Source organism: Hippopotamus amphibius, chromosome 10 (assembly GCF_030028045.1).
Source record: "Hippopotamus amphibius kiboko isolate mHipAmp2 chromosome 10, mHipAmp2.hap2, whole genome shotgun sequence".
Classification (NCBI taxonomy): Eukaryota; Metazoa; Chordata; class Mammalia; order Artiodactyla; family Hippopotamidae; genus Hippopotamus; species Hippopotamus amphibius.
The window spans coordinates 69750553-69775251 of record NC_080195.1 but is presented as its reverse complement, the minus strand read 5'-3'; the positions used below and the strand labels follow the sequence as shown (position 1 = coordinate 69775251).

At 43.0% G+C, this 24699-nt stretch overlaps 1 protein-coding gene across 4 annotated transcripts; it reads left to right on the top strand.

The window, feature by feature from the left end:
• The first annotated feature begins 1763 nt into the window (after positions 1–1763).
• Positions 1764–20928, top strand: NIT2 (nitrilase family member 2). 4 transcript variants are annotated; one of them, XM_057697524.1, is made up of 11 exons: positions 1764–1848; positions 5308–5426; positions 7040–7160; positions 8570–8658; positions 13623–13716; positions 14223–14297; positions 15399–15477; positions 16906–17004; positions 19665–19720; positions 20074–20150; positions 20300–20928. In XM_057697524.1, the coding sequence occupies exons 1-11, from the start codon at positions 1842–1844 to the stop codon at positions 20318–20320; spliced, it is 837 nt and encodes a 278-aa protein (XP_057553507.1). In that variant the 5' UTR covers positions 1764–1841; the 3' UTR covers positions 20321–20928. The 4 variants fall into 4 exon arrangements, with proteins under 4 accessions (XP_057553507.1, XP_057553508.1, XP_057553505.1 ...); XM_057697522.1 differs by lacking the exon at positions 1764–1848 and adding an exon at positions 1855–2165; XM_057697525.1 differs by having other exon boundaries at positions 20074–20928.
• Positions 20929–24699: the final 3771 nt, after the last annotated feature.

Here is a 24699-nt window from a genome sequence, read left to right as displayed (position 1 = left end):
TTTTCTACTATGCCCAGAAAGTTCTAAGTGAAAGCTCAAAAATAGTTTCCATTTTTATTACCTTCCTCTTCTCCAGAATCCGAGTCAGCAGCTTCACTGCATGCAATGTAAGGAGCACAGTACCCACAGGCTCTTGGTCTTGATGGCTTTTTGGTTCTCCTGCCTCTCGGATGGCTCTTTCCCAGGCTCCACAGGCCCCACTTCTCCCTGTGCTTTTCACAATACACTTGAGTGCTGTCATCCACATTCAGAGCTCCGTCCTGATCTAAATTTCTGATGACTCCTAAAATCAGTCTCCAGGCTGGCCATCTGAGCTTGGGGCTTATGTCCAACTGCCTACTAGGCGTCTCCACCTGGATGCACCAATAACATGTCCAGCGGTGTTTGGAACCACTGGTGGATACAACTTTATGCCAATACACCTGCAAGTCTAAAGGAAATGGGTGACTTCTTTTTACAGATTGAAAGTGGCCAATATTGAATAAGGAACCTCAATAGGCTATAAGTGTAGCAGAATTTAAAAGGTTATTAAAGATTTTCCTGCTGCAAAGCCAGGTCCAGACAGTCTGTTAAAGCTTCAAAACCCCCATAATTGCTATGTATTTCCTCTTGAGTTTTTATTATGAAAATGTTAAAATTTAAACTTTTTAAAAGTCCTAAAATAGTACGATGAACAGCTATATATCCTCATCCTAGATTTAATAATTAATATTTTGCCATATTTGGTTTCTCTTTATAAGCACATATTTTCCTTTTTGCTGATCATTTCTAAGTCAGACATTCTGACACTTTACCCCTAAATACTTCAGCATGCCTCTCCTCAGAGTGAAGACAATGCCTGGCATAATCAGAGTTATCACACAAAATTCATTAAAACATCAAATACCCAGTGCATATTTAAATGTCCCTAATTGTCCCCAAAATGTTTTTTACAGTATCCTTTTAAAAACTAAGATACATTTCAATACAGTTTAAACTATTCCAGAGCATTAAAAAGGATAGCAAACTTCTACTCATTTTATGGTCTTTGATCCCCGAACCTGACAAAAGCACAAACACACAAAACGCAGAAATGAAAAAGCAGGGACTTCCCTGGTGGTGCAGTGGTTAAGACACCACGCTCCCAGTGCAGTGGGGGGCGAGGTTCCATCCCTGGTCAGGGAACTAGATCCCATATGCATGCTGCAACTAAGGAGGCCACCTGTTGCAACTAAGACCTGCTGCAACCGAATGAATAAATAAATATTTTTTAAAAAGTCAAAAAGCAATCCTGCCTAAAATATAAATGCAACTATCCCAAAACAGTATTAGCAGATTTCAGCATATTAGAGAACTGAGTTGTTGAGGACATTGTCTGAACCCAGTTTCTCTTTTCCCCTTCCCAATCACGTAGCAGCCGTGTAGTCCAAGCCCACTGTCGTCCTGAGGGCCTAAATCAACCTAGATAATTCTGTCCTCCTCACGGCGACTAGTTCAAATAGGCCAAGGCAATCAGCATGCGGTATTTCCCCTGGCCACAGAGGTGATCCAGCGAGCAAGAGATTCAGCCCTTTCGCTGAGACTCGAAGAGGCCGGTTGTTAAACATTCGCTAGCACACCACTCTGATTTAGGTCGTCCCTTGCCTTCCGAGTCTCTCACTACAAGGCTATCGCGTAAACTGCGGGCGATCACGAGCTGTTCGAAGCGCGATGGAAAGAAGACACGCGCTCGGCGAGGCCAGCGGGCCCGGAGGCGGGGCGGGGTGAGGGCGGAGCCTCGGACGCTGCGGCCCCGCCCCTCGCGGCGCCGGCTCCGTGGCCCCGACAGCTCCGCTCAGCCCGCGGCGCTTCCCGGCAGAGCCATGGCCAGTAAGTAGCGCCGCGACCCGCTCTCGGGCCGGAGGGGAGGCTTCGGGTGCGGCGCAGGCGGAGGGGCTCGCCGGCTCAGCCCCTCGCCTCCGCCTCGTGTCCCCGCCGCGCCCGCGGCCTTCCTGGCTGCGGAGTCTGCTGGGCTGCGGGCCTGAGCGGCGAGGAGGCGGCCGCGGGGCGCAGGGCCGCGCACTCCCGGGGCCTCCGGGCTTCCGGGCGCGCTGGCGGGGCCACGGGAGCGCCGGGCCTGTCCGCTGACAGGGCGCGCGCCTTGCTCCCCCGCCGGGCTCGGATGACACGTGAGGCAGCGGTTCCAGGTGAGTTCCGGGCCCGCCTCCTCCGGCCTCACCTGTGCGGGAAGCGGCGGGGGCAGGTGCTTCTTTAAAATGCTGATTCCGCACGCTCCCTGCGGTCTTGCCTGTTCCTCACCGCCACCCCCGCTCCGCGACCCGAAGACTGTTCCCTTTCGGTCAGGCTTTCAGTAATTGTGATACTTCTTCAAGTGTGCGAGTCTGTCCTGTGGGACTCTTGGAGACCCTTGCAGGGTTTTAGGTTGAGTTTTGAACTTGGGTTTTGCAAAGGCACCAACCCTGATTATTTGTAGCTTGAGCCCTGTCAGGTGAAATGAAGCAACTGTTTTCTTTGATTCGGGCTTGTGTGGTAAGAGGACTGGTTCACGTGCTCCACACTGCGCCCCCCTCACACCCACTGGAGAATGACCTCTTCTCTCTCTCTCTCTTTTTTAGGGTGTACAATTTGGTATTTTTTTTCTTATTAGTAATATATATATGGCAATTCCAATCTCTCAATTCATTCCCCCCCCCCCCGCCCCCCAATGACCTCTTGAACAGAAAACCTGGGCAAGTTTTTTCTGCACCTGGACCTTGAGCTTTCAGGTTAGGTGTTACATGTTACTTACACATCCCCATTCTGGATCAGCCCCAGGGATGAGTTTCTAGCTGTGTTTGTTCCCAGATCTTTGTTGCCTGATTCTTTTACATGGGGTAGTGGAGTGTCCTGGGCTCAAAGTCTGGAGACCTGGATTATTTCAGTCTTGGCTCAGCCCGTGTCAAGTTGTCTGTCCTTTAAAATGGACATAAACGGTTCCTACCGAGGTCTAGTGAGGCTCCCTCAAGATGATAAGTCTTGTGGAAGTGCTCTTTGTTTTTCATTTCAGCCTCCTGGAGCGCAGTGCAAGTTGGTGGCTGAATGAAGCTTCAGGATCAGGGTATAGAAGTCCTTTCACACACCTCCCTCTGAGTGTGACTGTATCTTTCAGAAGAGGCTAATGGACTTGAGAGCTGTGGTTCTTGGTGGGGTTGAGGGTAGTGTTTTCAAGTTACGTGACCTCACCCATACCCACCCAAAGACAAACAAGAAGGTGCCCATTCTGTCTGCAGTCCAGCTTTTGGCTTGATTGTGGCTATGCCACTTACTTTGTTGACTGGCTTCATGCTGCTTTCCCTCTGCAAGCATCTTGTTTCCTCATCTACAAAATACTGTTAGCGATAGCTTACAGATGCTTATATGTGTAAAGGACCCACATGTTCCTTATGCTGTTTCCGTGTTGGTCCCTTCACTTAAGATATTTTATCCTTTTTTTCCCTTGGTAAGTCCTTGATTTTCAGATTACAATGAATATTAGTATAGCCAGGGACCTGAAAATGAAAAGTATTTTCATTTTACAGCTGAGGAGGTGAAGAGACTAGTGTTTCGTCCTCAGCCTCAAGAAACTCCCCAGTGGTGGAATTGTCCTGCCTCAGCCCCTCTGTGGAGTGGGTGCTTTGCAGAATGTCGGGCAGTCTCAAGCCTGGTCCAAGACAGCTGCCTTTCTGAGTGGGATGTGGGAGAGAGGAAGCCATCAGCAGAGCCATGGCGGACTTCACCTTACCCTCCCTCAGAAGCAGGGACAAAGCCCAGCTTCCGAGTTACAGTGCAGACCTTTAGTGGGTATGAGATGTTTTGGTGACAGGCTTTGGTGCCCCAAAATAATCATCCCAGCTTTTGTTTCCTGTTTTGTTTTCATGCAGTCTTTGAAACTATTTGACAAACTGCATTCAGGGTTAAATTTAGTTCTCACTGTATTTAGGAGAAACCAAGGAATGGAACATCTGAGTTTTCCTACTTTTAGGATTAACCCTGAGCCAAACAGGTCTTCATCAAAGGTTGGGGTCTGTCAGTGTTGCTTCTCTGGGGATGTTTTTACAGTTACAGGAGAGCCCCAGAGAGAAAAGTCACTCATGGTGGGATTTCAGACTCCACAGCAGAGGTGGGGTAGGGTAGCAAGGCCAGGCCATTACTGATAATTCCTGAAGTTTTGCAGAGCTTTGTGGGTTACGACATGGTTTGGAACCTTTAATGTAGCCTTCCATCAGACTGTGAGCAAAAACGGTGTCAGTCAGGGTCCAGGCAGGACTTGGAAACCACACCAGTGACTTGAACAGGAAAAAATTTATATAGAGGACTATTAGCCAGTAAAAGGGGATTACTGTAAAAGCTGAAAGAGAACTCTGTAGGAAAAGCAAATGTAGGGTGTGGCTGCTACCTCAAGGAAGGAATAAGCCTGGAGGAACCGCTGACCTTTTTGCCCCAAGGCTGACAGCAGGTCTGGTTGGCAGGGCTGGCTACATAATTTGCGGGCCTTAGCGCTCCAATGAAAATGTGGAGCCCCTTGTTCAGATAGCAGGAAAAAGCGCCGTTCGGTTTTCCTTCCACAGTGTTTCTCTCAGTCTCTCATGGTGTTTTTCATTTGCTGCTTAAGGTTGTGCTTCTTTGGGCAGGGGAACACTCACGGGGTGAGTGCAGACCCGCCCCCGGGCGCTGCCCTGTGACTAGGCACACGTGCAGCCCACCGGCTGCCAGGTTCCCCTGCGCCAGCAGCTGCAGCAGTGCACTGTATCCCAGGTGGTGATGGGAAAGTCGACACAGGCAAGTCCACGTCCCATGGGCCCGCTGCCTCAACTCACCGTGGGGCGGAGACTTCCAAAGGGACGTCACCTTCTACACTGGGAGGTGCTCAGCACCTGGACTGGGGGTAGACTGGAGACCTAAGATCACATAATAAGGGATAGTTCTGTACTCAAACCCAGTCTTCTTTCTTCAAGCCAAGTTCTCACTTATAAGGGAGAAGCTGGCCCTGCCTGCTTCACTTCAGACTCTTGAGCCTGGAATGAGCTTTTCCCACGGATGTGGCTCTGTCTCCAGGTGGCTCAACCTCAGCGTTATTGGCATTTAGGACTGGATAATTCTTTGTTGTCAGGGACTGTCATGCAATATGGCGTGTTTGGCGGTGTCTCTGACCTCTGTCCACTAGATGCCGGTAGCACCCCACCAGTCGTGATCATCAACACTGTCTCCAGACATTGCCAGATGTCCTGGGGGGCAAAATTATCTCCATTGAGAAGTGCCCCTCTGCAGTCAGATCTTCTGACAGCTGTTTTCTTTTATCTTCATCCTCAGCTTTCCGCTTGGCCCTCATCCAGCTTCAAGTTTCTTCCATCAAATCAGATAACCTCACTCGAGCCTGTGGCCTTATCCGGGAGGCAGCAAAGCAAGGAGCCAAAATAGTTTCTCTGCCAGTAAGTACGGAGGCAGCCACCCCTTTCTGGGAACTGTTGTCCCAGCAGAATAGTGTCCGCTAGCGCTGGTTGTCTTTCTGGGTCCTGGGGTCCAGCAAGGTCCTTTGGGGCCTCAGGATTGTTCCATGTTTGTTTGGACGATGACCCTAGCTGGGTCTTTGTGATAGGCCAGCATAGTTGCAGGTCTTTAACTTTAGGTCACCTGCTGGGTTCAGAAACCTAGTATGCTGAAGGACTTACCTAAAGCTAAAATACCCAGTGCCTCGGATACTTACCTTCTTTCCTTGTGTACTTAAGTCTTTACAGGACCAGGATGTATTGATTTTAGCGCTGAGTTTCCAACATCTAAAAATAATTGTTGAAAATTGTTGAAAACTGAAAATTATTAGAGACATTTAGGAAGTCTTCCAAAGTGTGGTAGCCTGTGGTAAGCTAGTAGGACTCTGCATCTGTTTCCTAGGTCATCTCTTTTAGAACAGAATCAGCTAAACCTTGCGCCACATTTGTTTGTCAGCAAGTACAGGGTCGGCCCCAGAGAAGGTCCTGCACGTGTCAGGACGTGCATCTACTGGCAGAGGCCTGCTGGGGTCAGTGGTGGAACTATTCTAGACCGTCCCCTCCCCCACTCTGGGGAGGAGGCAGCCCTTTGCAAACCATGGAGAATTTTCAGGGCTACCTTGTATTTTATTTTAGGCTCCAGGCGTTACAGGTGTAGCCAATGAGTAGGAATCTTCAACAAGGAGGCTCGAGATCTTAACATTCACCAGTCATGGGACTCACCTGTACTTGTACTTGGTCTCTTGTTGGTTTAAGTTGCTGGGGGTCAGAGTGTAAAGGCCAGGATTGAAAACACTTGAATCCTGCACGTGTCCCCTCTGCTTAACACGTGTCTTGTACAAGTTGGTGCTCCTCAGCCTTGAGTTTCCTAGCACAGCGCCTGGTGCACAGGCAGTCTCAAGAAATGTGAAATGAACAAACCAGAGTTGAAATCTAGTAGTTTTGCTCTTATCACAGAGCTGTGGAGACATATTTCAGGGGAGTGAGATTTTGCAGGATCAGAATGATAGTGCTGGAAGGGAGCTTAGAAACAGCTCATTTTATACGTGAGGAAATCTTAACCTCTGTGGTTTTCAGAGCTTATGTATTTTTAAAAAAACACAGGCTTTATTGCTTTATATAGTTAATAGTATAGTTTTGAGACTGTAGATTCATCCTAACACCTAACGTCCTGTGAGTAAGCCCCGTGGTAGTGGGGCCTGGGTGCCCAAGGCTGGGAAGGTGTAGTTCTGCAGACTCGGAGAGGCAGGTATAGTTCTGCGGACTCAGGGAGAGGAAGGTGTAGTTCTGCAGACTCAGGGAGAGGCAAGTGTGGCCTTTTGCCAAGGTGACCAGGATCTGGGAGAGCACACTGACTTGTCTCCTCCAGCCCCACCTGAGGCAGGGGTTGAGTCCTGTCTGTGGCCACAGGCTCTTTAGCTCTGAGGTGTCCGTGTTTTTCTTATCAGCTGTGTTTTACCCCTGTGAGAGCTATGTCTTTTTACAGCAGAACTTTAAAATGAGTTGGGTTGTTTTGGTGTTTTCTTCCGCCTTGTTCATTTCCAACATTATTCTAGGAATGCTTTAATTCTCCATATGGCACGAAATATTTTCCTGAATATGCAGAGAAAATTCCTGGTGACTCCACACAGAAGCTTTCTGAAGTAGCAAAGGAGTGCAGCATATATGTCATTGGAGGTAACTTCCTACCCTCAAGGTATAATAGCGTAAACATTAAAACCGTCTGAATAATTTTTTGTTGTTATGTTTAAACCATGGAATACAAATTAGCCATTGAAAAGAATGAGGTAGATCTGTATTTACGAATGTGGAAGGATCTTCAAGACACTGTTCAGTGGGAAAAGAGCAAGTTTAATATGAAATGAACAGGTACTTCCATACAGATTAATGCCCACACAAAAGAAGGTTGTATCTTTTTATATGTATTTATGTATGTAAAACATAGTAAATATTGTAGTAGGACACACACCAAACTGGTGATGATTTTCTCTGGAGAAAGAGTTCCACAGGGGCAGGTGAAAATGTGGAAAGAAAAACCATATCTGAAAGTCTTTCATTAATACAGTGTTAAGAATCCTCCCTGCCCCTTAAGAGGCCTGATGCATCAAAGGTAACTTAGAGTATTAGGCTTAGTGAAGTAAGTCAGACAGAGAAAGACCAATATTGTATGCTATCATTTACATGTGGAATCTAAAAAAAGAAAAACGAATGTATATAACAAAATGGAAACAGACTCACAAAGAGAACAAACTAGTGGTTACCAGTGGGGAGAGGGAAGAGGGGAGGGAGACTGTAGAGATGAAGGATTATAAGATATAAACTACTATGTATAAGATAAATAAGCAACAAGGATATATTGTGCAGCACAGGTGAATAGAGCCATTATTTTGTAATAACTTTAAATGGAGTATAATCTAAAAAAAAAATATTGAATCACTATATTGTATACCTGAAACTAGAATAATACTGTAAATCAGCTGTACTTCAGTCTAAAAAAAGTGGCTTTATTTATGTTGTTTTGTTTAAAGTGTTCTCTTTGTTTAAATAAAAATACAATAAAACTGTTTAATAGAACAAACAAAATTATTTCTGTATTATGATAAAGTAAGAATTAGAAATGAATAAGAGGTGGAGAAAAGAAGGCAAAGCAAGAAGAGATAGACCTTCAGGAACCATATTCAGTGATGGAAAGACCGGTTACATTCCCACCTCAAAGCCTTTTTGGGTAGTTATGTTGCAGGACCTGGAGAATTTAGGTTGAGCAACAATGAATTCCCCATGTTGCGCCAATGCTTCAGATTAAGTGTTGCTCAAGATCAAAGCTGAATTCAGAAGCAGTTTGGTTATTTTTGAAATCTTTCTTTGCCATCTGACCTAATTATATTTCACCTACAGTCTGAAGTTGGTCTCTGAAAAATTGTATTTGAGAAGAAAAAAGCATGATTAAATAACCCTTAGAAGATAGTACACTTTATTGTTGGACCCAAGTAGATAGTAAACTTTATCAAGCCTTTGTCATCTTATCATAAAAGAATGCTTTATTCAGAATGTTTTCTGTGTCTCTGTGTTTCTCTTCTCAATGGAAGGTTCCATTCCTGAAGAGGATGCTGGGAAATTATATAACACCTGTGCCGTGTTTGGGCCCGATGGAGCTTTACTAGTAAAGCACAGAAAGGTAAGTAATGTGGCAAGTCTCATTGCCTCTTGAGAATTTGCTTTGATGTTCCCAATACTTCTTATCCTATGGTACACACATCAGGCTTTTGATTAGTTGGCACAGGTGGGTATTCTTGGCTGTTGGCATTTTGCTATAAGTTGTAGACTCAGCCTATCAATTTCAGCCAAGGAAAAACCTACAGGAATTTTGATTAGGATGGTATTGAACATATAGTAATCACTTGGGGACAGTTGACATCTTTGCGGTAGTAGTGCGTGCATATACATTTAGAATTGTTAAGTCTGCTTGGTAAATTTATCTTTTTATCATTGTGATATGTCTCTTTTTTATTTTCTTTGTAGTACTCTTTGTCTTGAAGTTTATCTCTGATATCACTATAGCCACTCTAGCTTTCTTATACTTACTGCTTGTATGGTACATCTTTTTCTAATCCTTTGTTTTCAGTCTATATGTCTTTATATTTAAAATGTTTCTCTTGCAGACAGCATGTAGTTGGGGCTAGCTTTTTTTTTCATTCTGACAGTCTTTGCCTTTTAACTATAGTGGTTACTCTATATTTAATGTAATTATTGATATGGTTGGATTTTAAGCATACAGACATTTAATTATTTTTCCCTTTGTTCCTCTTTCCTGCATTCTCTTGGGTTGAGTAGCGGTTTGCTTTTTTTTTTCTGAAAGTTGTTGCCCTAGAGATTACAGTATACACACTTATGTTGTCACAGTCTACTTAATTAATAATATATTTCTTCATGTGAAATTTAAGAACCCTGCAATCTTATAGGTCCATTCTTTATGGTATGGTTGTCATATATATTGCATCTATATACATTATGAATCCCACAAAACACTGCATTTTAATTTAAGTAGTCATGTATTTTTTAAAGAAATTAAGAGAAATATTTTATGTTTACCCAAATATTTACCATTTATTGTACTTTTCTTTTCTCCCCAAGGATCTTAGTTTTGTCTGATATGTTTATCTTCAAACAAAAAGACCTCCTTTAGTACTTTTGTAGTGAGGATCTGCTAGCTATGAATTCTCTTAGTTATTTTTTTTTATTTTTTTAAGTTTATTTTTATTTATTTATTGGCTGAGTTGGGTCTTCATTGCTGCACATGGGCTTCCTCTAGTTGCTTCGAGCGGGGGCTACTCTTCATTGCGGTGCGCAGGCTCTTCATTGCCGTGGCTTCTCTTGTTGTGGAGCACGGGCTCTAGGCACGTGGACTTCAATAATTGCGGCACATGGGCTCAGTAGTTGTGGCTCACGGGCTCTAGAGCGCAGGCTCAATAGTTGTGGCACACAGGCTTCGTTGCTCCGTGGCATGTGGAATCTTCCCAGGGCCGGGCTCGAACCCGTGTCCCCTGCATTGACAGGCGGATTCTTTAGCACTGCACCACCTAGGAAGTCCCTCTCTTAGTTTTTATTTATGAATATATCTTTACTTTGCCTTTATTTATTTTTTTAATATTTATCTATTTGACTGTGTTGGGTCTTAGTTGCAGCGCGCAGGCTTCTCTCTAGCTGTGGTGCCAGGGCTCTAGAGCACATGGGTTGAGTTGCCCCGTGGCATGTGGGATCTTATTTCCCCGACCAGGGATCGAACCCGCATCCCCTGCATTAGAAGGTGGATTTTTAACCACTGGACCACCAGGGACGTCCTGCCTTTATTTATTTTTTTAATTAATTAATTTATTGGCTGCATTGGGTCTTCACTGCTGCGTGGGCTTTCTCTGGTTGCAGCAAGCTGGGGCTACTCTTCATTCCAGTGCACAGGCCTCTCATTGCGATGGCTTCTCTTGTTGTGGAGCATGGGCTCTACGCACTTGGGCTTCAGTAGTTGTGGCTTGTGGGCTTTAGAGTACAGGCTCAGTGGTTGTAGTGCATGGGTTTAGTTTCTCCGAGGCATGTGAGATCTTCCCGGGCCTGGGATCGAACCCGTGTCCCCTACATTGGCAGGTGGATTCTTAACCACTGTGCCACCAGGGAAGTCCGCCTGCCTTTATTCTTAAAAAAGATTTTTGGTGGAATAGAATTCTGGGTTGACAGTTTTCTTTTTCTTTCCTTAGAAGTTTGAGAGATATTATTCATTATTCAATTATCTTATAGCCTCTTTTTTCGCCACTGATATGAAGTCAGTGGTAATTTGTATTGTTCTCCTATGTGCAGTTTGTTTTTCTCTTACCTGCCTTCAAGATCTTTTCATAATCTTTAGTTCTCAGTATTTTGACTCTTATATACCTAGATTTGGTTTTCTTTGTATTTATCCTGCTTTGTGTTTCTTGAATCTGTAAATTTAAGTCTTTCACTTCAATTGGGAGACTTGAGGGCATTATTTTGTTAAATACTTTTCTGTCCCATTCTCTTCTTACGGGACTCCAGTTTTGATACTGTTCACCAAACCAGGTCACCAAGGCTCTGGTTTTTCTTTTTCTTTTTCAACCCTTTATCTCTGTCTTCTTCAGACTGGGCATTTTCCATTGATCTATCTTCAGATTCACTGAGTCTTTCTTCTGTAATCTCCTCTCCTATAAATGAATCCAGTGAAACTTAAAAATTTTAGATATTGAATTTTTTACTTCTAAAACTTTTCATTCTTTTTTTACAGCTTTTACTCTCTACTGTATTTCCTCTTTGTTTATTCATTAAGGGCATATTTCTCTTTACTTTCTTGAACTTAGTTTCAATAGCTGCTTTAAAGTCTTTGGTAATTATCGCCTCTGGGTCTTAGTGGGGTCTGCTCCACTGCTGCTTTTTCTTTAAGAGTTTGGGTCATTTCTTTGTGTATCTAGTACATTTGGATTGTGTACTGAATTATATGTTGCTGAGATGCTAACTTCTACTACATTCCCGTGAAAAGTATTGAATTTTTTATTTTAGCAAGTCGTTAATTTGGGTGTACTCAAACACCAAACTCTTTTTCCTTTGTGAGGTGGGTAGCAACTTCAGCTGCCCTGTTCTATTGTAAAGTTGTTTAGCTGTAGCTGGGCTGCTTGGAGTCGGCCCCACACGTCTTTAGTTCATTGGTTAGTCAGAGATGTGGACAGATTTTATATGTAAGATTTAGGGCTGTTCTTTGGCTTTCTCCTTTTCCGTATTCCCCCCTCACTTCCCAGCGGCTGTGGAACTCTATTCTCTGGCTCCTCAGCCGCTGTGATTGTGGGTAGTGGTCACCGCCACTCCTAGCAGCCGCTGGGGCGTTGCTTCCCACTAAAAAGTGTAAACAAATGGGAAACTCACCTGGCACTATTCCCTTCTTCCAAGTGTTGACTTCTCTTCAGTTTTTGCCAGATTTTAATTATTCTTAAGTGCTTTTAAGTAGTTGTGTTTTTTGTGTTGTCCAGAGTTTATAGTTACCTGTGAGAAAGCTGGTCTGATAGGAGCCACTCTGACATTAGTGGAAGAGGACCCAGCATTGAGCTATTAACCCAGTTCTTTAAAGTGCATGTTTTCAGAATTGAGTTTTCCAGTCCATGAATATAATATGTATCTCTCACTGCATTTACTTAGGCTTTCTTTAATTTCTCTCAAAGTTTTTAATAGTTTTTTGGGTATAGTCTTGTACATCATTTACTAGATTTATTCCTAAGTGGTATTTCTTGATGCCCTTTCATTTTCTGTTTCTTGCTAGTATATAGAAGTGCAACTAATTTTTATTTATTTATTTATTTATTTTATTGGCTGTGTTGGGTCTTTTTTGCTGTGTGTGGGCTTTCTTTTAGTTGCGGTGAGTGGGGGCTGCTCTTTGTTGTGGTGCACGGGCTCATTGCCGTGGCTTCTCTTGTTGTGGATCACGGGCTCTAGGCGCGTGGGCTTCAGTAGTTGTAGCACATGAGCTCGATAGCTGTGGCTCATGGGCTCTGAAGCGCCGGCTCAATAGTTGCGGCGCACAGGCTTAGTTGTTCCTCGGCATGTGAGATCTTCCTGGAGCAGGGATCGAACCCATGTCCCCTGCATTGGCAGGCGGATTCTTAACCACTGCGCTACCTAGGAAGTCCAGAAGTGCAACTAATTTTTAAAATATTGACCTTGTATATAGTACCCTTGCTTACACTCATTCATTCTCTTCATTCATCTGTATATTTCCTTTGACATTTCTTAGGTACACAGTTATGTCATCTGAGAATAATGGCTTTTAATTGTTTCTTTCTAATCCTTATCCTTTTTATTCCTTTCCTTTGCCTTGTTGCTTCGGTTAGGATCTCTGGTACAGTGTTGAATAGCAGGTGTACTTACTTACCTTGTTCCTGATCTCAATAGGAGAAGTGTTTTAATGTTTCATCATTAAATATGTTTCCTTCAATGATTTTTTTTTTCAGATACTCTTTATCAGATTATGGGGGTTCCCTTCCTAGAAGAGTTTTTCTCTTCTGTATTTTAAATAAGAATGGATGTAGAAGTTTACCAGATGCTCAGTATGCACCTCTTAGGGTGGTCTCCTTTATGTTGTTCTTGTGGTAAATCACACTGATTGACTTTTTAATGTTAAATCACATTCGCTCTCCTTGAATAAATCCAATTGGAAGTGATATATTTCTTTTTAATACATTGCTGCATTGGGTTTGCAAAATTTTACCTATTTTGGATTGCTCACCCACGCTCCACCTCTCCTGCCAATGTGACAGTTTGATTCTGATTCTGAGAAGGCTTCATTTAGCACTTATATTGAGTAAACAAGCAGCACATCAATTGCTTTCCATAAGAAATCTAGTGGTTGATTTGCACACCATCAAGGAAAGAAGGGTCATTAAACCTACAGAAACATTTTTGCAGTTCCCTGTGTTAGAAGTTATTTTGATATGCTGTCAGTCAGCTTGTGGGGTGGGTTGTGGACAGGTTAGGGGTGCTGTTTATACAGTTGATGTTAGAACACCCCCATAGAGGGCCATGGAAAGATGTTTGTTATTACTACCATGAAATTTGCTGGAGAAGAGATAACCAAATCCGTTATTTGTGCTGCAGCTCCATCTGTTTGACATTGATGTTCCTGGGAAAATCACATTTCAAGAATCTAAAACATTGAGTCCTGGTGATAGTTTCTCCACATTTGATACCCGTACGTACCAGATAAGTTCACCTCTTTTAGCAGTCCCTGTAGAAGAGGATCTGGTAGTCCTTTGTTTCCCACTTATGTCCCTTCCCATCCTCTTTACAAAACCTGACTGAAAGGCCAGAAGTGAGAAGGGCAGAGAGTGGTCAGAGATCTGGAAAGGTGGGGCTGAATGGAGAACTAAGGGTTTGATGTGATTTTGCTCTTCCGCTTGGTCACAGCCTTTTATTAGTATGAGAGCTTCCAGCCTGTGCCCATTAGGCCGTGATTGAACACCTCGCACTTGGGTAAGAAGCTTGCAGTGAGCATGAATTTCTCATCTCTGCTCTGCTGATGTAAATGATGTCTTCATGAGGTGAAGTCCAGGCAGGAACAAGCTTATACATTTTCTCCATCCATGGGCCCTGCATGAATGTATTCCTGTCATTGTTTTTTGATCATTAGATCATGGAGGCTTTCCCCTGCTGCACGAACTTAACTTTTTGTTTGTACATTTTCTGTTTGGAAAACAGCTTACTGCAGAGTGGGCCTGGGCATCTGCTATGACATCCGCTTTGCAGAACTGGCACAGATCTATGCACAGAGAGGTGAGGCAGCACTACGGTTATGTTGTGTAAATCCTTGGAGGTTTGATTTGGGCTGGTCTTTGTGGGTAGAGGGAACCCTTGGTCAGAAAACCTGGAGGAGAGGTCTTAATCTGAGAATTCCATGTGAGTTCTCAGACTTCTCCTGCACATGGACAGTATGGTTTTTCGGAGGTTGTAATTTAACACACCACACAGCTAAGGCAGAAGCCATCCTCCTAAACTAAACATCTGTTCTACCCTTTGAGCCCTTCCTGCTACTATCTTTGGAAAGAGTCACTCGGGGCCCAGTAGAAATGGTCTATGTACACATCGCTTTCACCACTCACTAGTTCTAGATATTGGTACAGTAGAAATGTGGTCAGTGATATTTTGGTTCAGAGGAGCGTCCCACCATCCTGGAGAAGCACCAAGTCAGATCAGAAGATCTGGGTTCTAGTTCCAGTTCTTCCCCTCAATTGGCACAATACTTGGGGTAAATTATTTAATCTCTGGAGAAATGTGGATCTCCGTTTTTTCATAGGAATGGTATGAGGAGAATAAGAGAGAACTTATAAAGTCCTCATATGGTACTCAGCAAATACGGGCATCCCTACGAGACTGCCAAAGATCCTCTGATTCCAGTTTATCTGTCACTTAAAGTGAAGTGGGTGCGACTGGTTTGACTCCCTGCGTCAGCAGAAGGTGCTCAGCACGAGGGCCCTGGGTTGGCAGTCTCAGTTGAGTCTTAGCAGGAAGCAGTAGAGCGCCTGCTCTGCCCCTCATTTTAGTTTACAAGCATCCCATCACAGGTCATGGTCCTTGGCCATGGGAGCTGACCACATGGTGCTGAGAGGAATGTGAGTGACAAGTTCTCTACTTTTTTAAAGCAGAGTCACACGTTGTGGTTTTAGTTGTCAACACCACTTTTCTTGTGTGTGTGTGTGTGTCCCTAGAGGAATTTACAGCTGTGCTAAATGCTACTGACACTCTCTGACTTGACTGATTCTTTTTATGCTTGGTGAAGTTTGAGTTTGGTCCCCTCTGGGTGAGGAACAGAGGGAGGGGCTCGTGTGGTTGAATGTCCACCTGCATCTGCTCTTCTTTGGCCTTTCTCTCCCCAAGGCTGCCAGCTGTTGGTATATCCTGGAGCTTTTAATTTGACCACCGGACCAGCCCACTGGGAGTTGCTCCAGCGAGGCCGGTAAGAAAGCATCTCAAGCATACCTTCAAATGTCTCAGTGTTTCTTTGTGGAAACATTTCCAGTTTGGTGGAAACACCAGTCTTCCGCGTATGGAATGCTACCTCTGACTCAGGGTGCCCCGGCATCCAAATGCAGTTCAAAAAGGTGACTCTTTCCATTTTCCAGTCCAAAAGGAGGGCTTCTGCGGTAGGGCACCTTCTCCTCAGAAGCCTCAGCACCAGTCTCGTGGATTTTGGGGGCTGTGATTTTTGCATTTCCAAGAGCATTCGCTGTATCAGGTGGGCAGTGACTTCATTTTTCTGTGTTCAGACGTGGACGGGTATCTCTGATACAGTTGCTAGCAACTTTTACAGAGAATTGACGACCCACAGAATGTGAGTGTCAGTGGCCCCAGAAGCCAAGGCAAAGGCAAAACAAGAAATGCTGGTCAGAGATGATGGGTTTTTTCTTTAAAAGATTTTTAAATTGAGGTGTTACATACTTACAGAAAAGTATACTAGGTTTAAGATTACAGGTCAGTGAGTTTTTACATATGTATTCACCTATGACCAAGGTCAACATCTAGAACATTTCTAGCCCCTTGGAATGCTCTGTTTTGCTCCTTCCCAGTCAGTGCTCTCCTCTCTCCACCCAGGGGTAGCTGCTATGCTCACGTCTGGAGATGATGGTAATTTTGATTGGAAGGGGATGTAGAATTGTTTGGCTGGTTGCATGGTAGAAGGCAGGGTAGGGGTATGTGATACCATGAGGGTTAATAAATGCTGCCTTGTCAAAAGCAAGAAGAACTTGGGAGAGACTAGGATGACCTGACGTGAATCTGTTGATTGAGCCCAGAGGGCTCTGGGTCAGGTGGCTTTGGTGTACCCAGGCTGCCATCTGAAATTCTTGCCTAATTTGAGATGATGGGACTGCCACGTTGGCATGCAAGTGCCCTGCAGCCCTACAAGGTGTGTTGTCCCAGCAAGGCCAGTCCATGGTCTCTGGTCGCCTTGACTGCATTAACCAGAGAAGCTCTGTTCTTTGCATGTTACAGGTTGGCTCAGGCCAGCATTTCTTAACTGTGGCAGTATTGACATTTTGGGCTACATGACTCTTTGTTGGAGCGGCTGTCCCGTGCATTGTAGGATGTTTAGCTGCACCCCTGGCCTTTACTCACTAGAAGCCAATAGCTGTCCCCAATCGTGACAGTCAAAAATGTCTCCAGACACTGGCAGATGTCCCCTACTGGGCAAAACGGCCCTAGTTGAGAACTGGCTCATGCAGTAAGATCTTTTTTGAAGAGATGGTTCTGTGGCTTTGGACGTTTCACACCCAAGCCTTCCTGTCCTGTCCTAGTTTTTGAAAGAAGGATCAGTACACTTAGGATAAAAAAAAAAGCTGCAGGTCTATACCATATGATTTACCTCTTTTCTGTCCATTGACTACAGGGCTGTTGACAATCAGCTGTATGTGGCCACGGCATCTCCTGCCCGCGATGACAGAGCCTCCTATGTTGCCTGGGGACACAGCACCATTGTGAGTCCTTGGTGAGTTGGCTGTGCAGGGACAGTCTCACGGGGAACTTGAGAGAGATGGCGCTTGGGCAGGTGGGTTGTCTGATTCCTGACTGGCCCTGCCCCTCCCACTGCCCCCGTCTCCCCACATGCCTGCCAGGTCTCTAGCGCTCTCTGTGAGAATAGCTTCCACGTCAAAACCAGGTGAGAGAGAAACGGTCCTGCTCTCCTGGCTGAGTGCTTGGCCTCAGCCCTCTTCTGAGCTTCTAAGTGACTTTCTGTGTCAGCCAAACTTGGAAACAAGGCAGCAGTCACGGGTGGGTGGTCTTAGTAAAAGAGGCTCCCAAACTCTTGGCTTTTGGTTAAAATTTAGACTGGGTCACTGATCCTAGGGCAGGAATGAGCTGCAGAGTGAGGATTTTGTTCCCTGTGTAATAATTAGAGGAAGGTGGAGGATGGGTTGAATTAAGGGGAACTGTGAACTTGTCCTCTGTGAGTGGGTAAAGCATTTTATTACTTGGTAAAACCAGCATGGAAGTCTGCCCAGATACGTACACAGTCCTATGTTAATAGACATATCTTACCGACATCTGTACAGTTTACATAGTACTTTCACACACGTTATCTCAATGTGAACTCTCAGGGACTTACCTTTATTTAGTCCAGTTTTTAGATGGTAGACTTGAAGTTCACAGGATAAAGTGGCTAGAACTGGTGCTTGGATCCAAGACTTTGGAATTCAGAACTTAGGTTTATCCTGTACTACTTCTCATATGTCTGTATGAGTATGGAAACACAGACACACACACACACACACAGATATGTATTTCTATAATTTCAGAGTAAATATACCAGTGACAAGGCTGCAGAGGCTTAAATGTCACTGTGGGGTTCCTAAAGTTTCTCTCTTCTGACTTGATAGGACCAGCAGATTAAAGTGGGTGGTGGGGAAGGCCTTGGAAGGGTGACCAGTGAGAGGTTCCCGGTGAGCCTCTTGCACGTTAGGACTGGGGAGGCATTGGAAGACTGGAGGGATTGAGCTGGCTTCAATCCTTAAGTTTCCTTGAACTTGACTCAGGTTCCTCTGCAGATGCTAGGGATCGGCTTCCTGACCTTTGGGCAGCTCTGCTCACCACTGGTTCTCCTGCTGAGCTCTGTTACTGATCAGCTGCTGCTGCTGACACAAAGTAGTTGTATAAGGTTTACCTTTATTTCTTCCTTTTCAGTGTTCCCCCCGTTTAGTCTGGGAGCCCTGTGGCTTATATCGGCGTTGGAATAGGCGCCCAGGGTTAACACGGAGATCTTTGAATGCCAGGGCAAATGGGGAAGAAATAGAAGAGACTAGAAAAGATTCAGTTAAATGGCATTAATGATGGTGTTTGTGGTTCATTGTGCGAAACATCTGTGGCCATCTGGTAAATGGAACCAATTGTTATGTTGGATTGTTGTGTTAGATTACTTTGTTTTGTGCTTTGGAGAAATTTCATTTCACAGATATGCTTTTGAAGCCCTGTTTTGGGCCAAGAGACTCAGCACTGGAAATAGTTTTCCAAATCAGCTTTTCCTCAGATTTATGGAATGTTGCTGTTTCCAGTGTGGGGTTCCTACCAGCGAATGGTTCTACTGCTTCTACCCAAGCCCCATAGGTTGAAACATTTCCCTCAAAACCTGAATGCCATTAATATAGGGATCTAGGGATCACAGACACGAGACCACAGATCCAGGCAGATCTGGCCCCTGCACAGGCCTAGCCTCGCCAACCCCAGGGTTGGGTAGCAGTCTTGGGAGCTGTGAAGAAGCAGAGCCAGACTACCCTTGTAGAGGGGTCTTGAATGTACTCACGAGGGGATAGATGGAGCTTCCTGTTGGTGATAGGTGTCTATTCCCAGATGTTTACACCTGTCGACAGAAGTAATCAATAAATAATCTATAATAGGAATAGAAAAGTTTTATTCAAGCCAAACTGAGGGCTGTCGCCGAGGAGATAGCCTCTTAGATAGCTCTGAGGAACTGTTCTGAAGAAACATGGTTTGCAGGACACTTTTGTATCTTGTCAGAAAAAGGAACATCAAACATGACGGGTACGTTCCTTCAAGATTTCAAAAAAAAAAAAAAGATCAGCATGTATACAGCGAGTCAGTATGGCCTTGGTGCTTGGGAGAGGAGCCTTATATAGAAGGCGTGTTAGCATTGACGTCTCAGGAAGGGAGGCACTTATCTCCATCTTCAGAATGGACATCCTTTACTTCTGGACAATGCACCCTTTTCTTTAATGGTGAAAGCAGATGTACAATGCATGTGTGATAGGCCACAAGACAGGCTGTTCTAGTTAGCATAGTTTAAATGATGTGTAAGCCAGAATGACTTCCCCATACCTCAGTATGTGAAAATTTCTTCCATCACATCTTACAATAACTACCATTTCTTAGCAAGTTTGCAGTTTACAAAATATACTCCATAATTTTCTAAGTTCTCACAGAGCTCTTCCACTTTATGGATTAGGACATGGAGATTCCAGATGACTTGCCACAAGGCCACGCAGCTACTTAAATGGTAGAACAGGAATTTATGCCCTACCTTTCTGTTTTAAATCTGATTCCTTCCCCTTTGGCCTGCGAGATGGGGAGGAAAAACAGATCTTGAATATCAGCAGACATCAGAATTCACTCATTCTTCCCCTGAATCTTTTTCAGGGGGGAGGTCCTCACCAAAGCTGGCACTGAGGAAACGATTGTGTATTCAGACATAGGTAAGATTTGCTCTGGCACAGTTTAGGTCTCTGGTGTCCCCATTCTCTGAGGCTGGATTCCATAGCTGTGAAAATGGAGGGGCTGTCACCTGGAGGGACTCCTTTATGCCCCACCCTCCTCATTTATCCTTGGTTCTCTGGCCGAGCCCTGGGGCTGTATCTGAGCCTGAGTTTTCTTGGTTTGGTTTGAAATAGCTACAGGGGCAGTGCCAGATTGTCTGTGCCTCCAGACAAGGCCTGTGAGTAATTACTTGCTGAGGCGCTAGTTGTTTTTATACTGTTTGGGGAAAGAAATTCCTTTCGGTCAGTAAGGAATTACATCTTACTAATGGTGCACTTTTCTGTTTTTGCAGACCTGAAGAAGTTGGCTGACATACGCCAGCAAATTCCCATTTTTAGACAGAAGCGATCAGACCTCTATGCAGTGGAGGTGAAAAAGCCCTAATGTTTATGTTTCCAACCTGTCATGAAACAGGAAGATAAGTTTCTGCAACGTAATCAACTCCCTTCTGAATTCTTTAGAATTCAGATTCTTTTTTTTCTTTCTTTTTTTAAAAATTTCAGCCTTTTCCCTTTCAGGAAAAGGAGGCTCTCTATTGAGATGATGGAGCATCAGCTGATGCTGCTATTCTCCACACCACATTGGATAGTCAAAAAGGACTCAGGCTGGCATTGAAGAGCAGAAGGAGGAGGGGCTGGCTGTACACCTTCCAATCTTAAGTTGTCTCAAAGCAGTTAGTAAAAGTATCAGATCTTGGTATCCTTGAAGGCTGATTCACCTGATACAAATATATTTGTGTCATGAACCTCTTATCTGATTGCTGGAATTGGAATCCATTATGTAGAAAACTTGGTCTTTGAGCAGTACCTTAAAAGTTACATTTTTGGTCTGTGAGTAGCTACCGGAAGCCAGGAGATGGATCCTTGGTGTTTGCTAAAGGAGATGGCTGCCCCACCCTTCCTAGCAGCCTCTGGGCCCTTCAAATTTAGGAAGGACCTAAGGATTTAAGGCCCCCTTAGTTTTAGGGGAAAGAGTGTTTCAATAATGAGTCCCCTGGGAAAATGGCAGTGGCATAACTTAGTCAAGGCAACTGAAGTCTGAGTCTCTGCAAATATTTTGATAGGAATGAGTGTCTGAAGTCTCTTTTACCTTTTGCTTTTGTCCCTAGTAACACTTTTAGCTTGATAAAGGCAAGTTTTTAGCCTAATGGTTTTCAGAATCCTTTTACACAATTAAAAATTAAGAATTGAGCTTTTGTTTATGTAAAGCTGGTGGTGGGTTGGTAAATGTTTAATGACCAGCTCTCAGAAAAAGTAAGTTTTGTAGTAGCATTTGCCAATTTCCATGGTGTAGTTACTGCCAAATTCAAGCTATCAGTGTAACACTTCTAAACACAGAGCTGGGAATAGATGTGCACAGTCGGCTCTTGTGAGCTGGTGTGATTCTGTTCTAGGACACCACTGTTTGCATATATATAGATATTTGCCATATTGGAAAGTAAAATTTTAAAAGAGTTCATGAACACACATCCCATTCGCTGTAAGAATGATGGCATTATCATGTGCGATTTAACCTTTGAAAAACAGCAGTGGGGTTCAACAGTGAAAAAGGCAAATGACTTTAGTGTACAGTTTGGCAAAATTTGACATACATGTAACCACTTTAATCAAGATAATGAATATACCTACCACCCCTAAGAGCTTCCTTGTGCTCTTTCATAATCTCTCTGGCTGCTCCTCTCATCCCCAGGCAATCACTGATCAGCTTTGTCACTATAGATTAGTTTGTATTTTCCAAAATTACCTAAAAGTGGAGTCATACTATACTTTTTTGTCTTCTTTCACTCACCATAATTATTTGGAGATTAATCCATGTGTGCGCGCTTCAGTAGTTCATTCCTTTTTTATGGCTGAGTAGTAGTCCTTTCTATAAATGTACCATGATTTATCTGTTCACCTGTTGATAGACATTTGAGCTGTTTCCAGTTTGGGGCTATTACAAATAAAGCTGCTAGCTACATTTTGTACAGATTGTTCATTTCTCTTGATAATGTCTAGGAGTGGAATGGTGGGGTCATGTATATTTCACTGTCAAACTGTTTTCCAAAGTGTGCCATTTTATTTGGCAGTCTTTCAGAGTCCCAGGTACTCCACATCTTCATCAACACTTGGTATGATGAGCTTTTTAATTTTAACCATTTTAATATTCATGTAATATTATTTCATTTTGGCTTTAATTTATATTTTTCTAATGACTAAGGATGCTGAAGCATTTTTTCATGTGTTCCTTTGCTGTCTGTATATCCTCTTTGGTGAAGTATCTGTTCCTATCTTTCCTCCCTGTTTTTATGGGGTTATTTATCCTCTTATTGATTAATAAGGGTTCTTTATATACTCTAGATAAAAGTTCTTCACTAGGTATTAATTTTTACAAATATATTCTCTAAGTTTGAGAAAAAAATGTCTTCTCATTTTCTTAAAAGTATTACTTGAAAAGTAAAAGTTTTAAATTTTCATGAAGGCCATTTAATTGCCTTTTTTTTAAAAAGTTTGTCATGAACTTAGGTCTATAACACATTTTTTTATTTTTAAATTTTTATTTTATATTGGCATATAGTTGATTTACAATGTTGTATTAGTTTCAGGTGTACAGCAAAGTGGCTCAGTTATATATATATACATATGTCTATTCTTTTTCAGATTCTTTTCACTTGTAGATTATTACAGAGTACTGAGTAGAGTTCTTGTGCTATATAGTAGGTCTTTTATGTATGGTAGTGTGTACATGTTAATCTCAACCGCCTAATTCATCCCCCTCCCCCTTTCCCCTTTGGTAACCATAAGTTTGTTTTCTAAGTCTATGAGTCTGTTTCTGTTTTGTAAATAAGTTCTTTTGTATAATTTTTTAAAATTCCACATATAAGTGTTATCACATGATATTTGTCTTTCTCTGACTTAACTTCACTTAGTATGATAATCTCTAGGTCCATCCATGTTGTCGCAAATGGCATTATTTCATTCTTTTTTTTATGGCTGAGTAATACTCCATTGTATATATGTACCACATCTTCTTTATGCGTTCATCTGTCCATGGACATTTAGGTTGCTTCCATGTCTTGGCTATTGTAAGCAGTGCTACAGTGAACATTGGGGTGCATGTATCTTTTTGAAGTATGGTTTCTTCCAGATATATGCCCAGGAGTGGGATTGCAGGATCATATGGTAGCTCTATTTTTAGTTTTTTAAGGAACCTCCATACTGTTCTCATAGTGGCTGTACCAATTTACATTCCCACCAACAGTGTAGGAGGGTTGCCGTTTTTTCCACACCCTCTCCAGCATTTATTATTTGTAGACTTTTTGATGATGGCCATTCTGACTGGTGTGAGGTGATACCTCATTGTAGTTTTGATTTGCATTTCCCTAATAACAAGTGATGTTGAGTATCTTTTCCTGTGCTTTTTGGCCATCTGTATGTCTTCTCTGGAAAAATGTCTATTCAGATCCCATTTTTTAATTGCGTTGTTTGGTTTTCGTTTGTTTTTTGATACTGAGTTGTATGAGGTCTTTATATATTTTGGAGATTAATCCCTTGTTGGTTGCACTGTTTGCAAATATCTTCTCCTAGTCTGTGGGTTGTCTTTTCGTTTTGTTTATGGTTTCCTTTGCTGTGCAAAGCTTTTAAGTTTAATTAGGTCCCATTTGTTTATTTTTGTTTTTATTTTCATTACTCTGGGAGGTGGATTCAAAAAAATATTGCTGTGATTTATGTCAAAGAGTGTTCTGCCTATGTTTTCCTCTAAGAGTTTTTTATAGTATCTGGTCTTACATTTAGGTCTTTAATCCATTTCGAGTTTGTTTATGGTGTTAGAGAATGTTCTAATTTCATTCTTTTACACGTGGCTGTCCAGTTTTCCCAGCACCACTTATTGAAGAGACTGTCTTTTCTCCATTGTATATTCTTGCCTCCTTTGTTGTGGATTAATTGACCATAGGTGCATGGTTTTATTTCTGGGCTTTCTATCCTGTTCCATTCTGTTTTTGTGCCAGTACATACTATTTTGTTGACTGTAGCTTTGTAGTATAGTATGAAGTCAGGGAGCCTGATTCCTCCAGCTCTGTTTTTCTCAAGATTTCTTTGGCTGTTTGGGGTATGATCCATTTTGAGTTGGTAATTTTTTATATATGGTGTGAGATGAGTCAAGATTTTTTTTTTTTCCTGTAGCTATCCAGTTGTTCCATTGAATTGTGTTGGCATCTTTACTTTTTTTTTTTTGGCACACGGGCTTAGTTGCTCCACGGCATGTGGGATCTTCCTGGAGCTGGGATCGAACCCGTGACCTCTGCATTGGCAGGCGGATTCTTAACCACTGCGCCACCTAGGAAGCCCTGTGTTGGCATCTTTATTAAAATGAATTAGCCATAATATATCTTTTTTTTAAAGATTTTTTTTGATGTGGACCATTTTTAAAGTCTATTGAATTTGCTACAGGATTGCTTCTGTTTTATGTTTTGGTCTTTTGGCCGTGAGGCATGTGGGATCTTAGCTCCTTGACCATGGATCAAACCCACAGCACCCACACTGAAGGCAAAGTCTCAACCACTGGACTGCCAGGGAAATTCCATGGCCATATATATCTTGATCTATTTCTTGATCTATTTTCATTGATCTGTTTATCTATCTTTACAGCAGTAACTTACTGTGTTGATTACTGTAACTTTATAAGTCTCGAAGTCAGATAGTATTAGTCCTCCAACTTATTTTTCAAAATGGTTTAAAGTCCTTTGTATTTCCGTATAAACTTCAGAATCAGGTTGTAAATTTCTACAGAAAAAAAGCCTATCAGGGTTTTCATTGAGGTTGCATTGCATCTATAGAGCAGTTTGGTGGAAAGTTGGCACCTTACCAATACTGAATCACTGACTCAGGAACATGAGATATCTCAATTATTTAGGCCTTCCTTAATTTCTCTCAGCAGT

Bases quoted from the DNA above. Each gene is read 5' to 3' on its own strand.
- NIT2 (XM_057697522.1), top strand. From the start codon at position 2,141: ATGACACGTGAGGCAGCGGTTCCAG. The intron at 2,166-5,307 runs GTGAGTTCCGGG...CTTCATCCTCAG, and splicing joins ACGTGAGGCAGCGGTTCCAG to CTTTCCGCTTGGCCCTCATC. The intron at 17,005-19,664 runs GTGAGTTGGCTG...AATCTTTTTCAG, and splicing joins AGCACCATTGTGAGTCCTTG to GGGGGAGGTCCTCACCAAAG.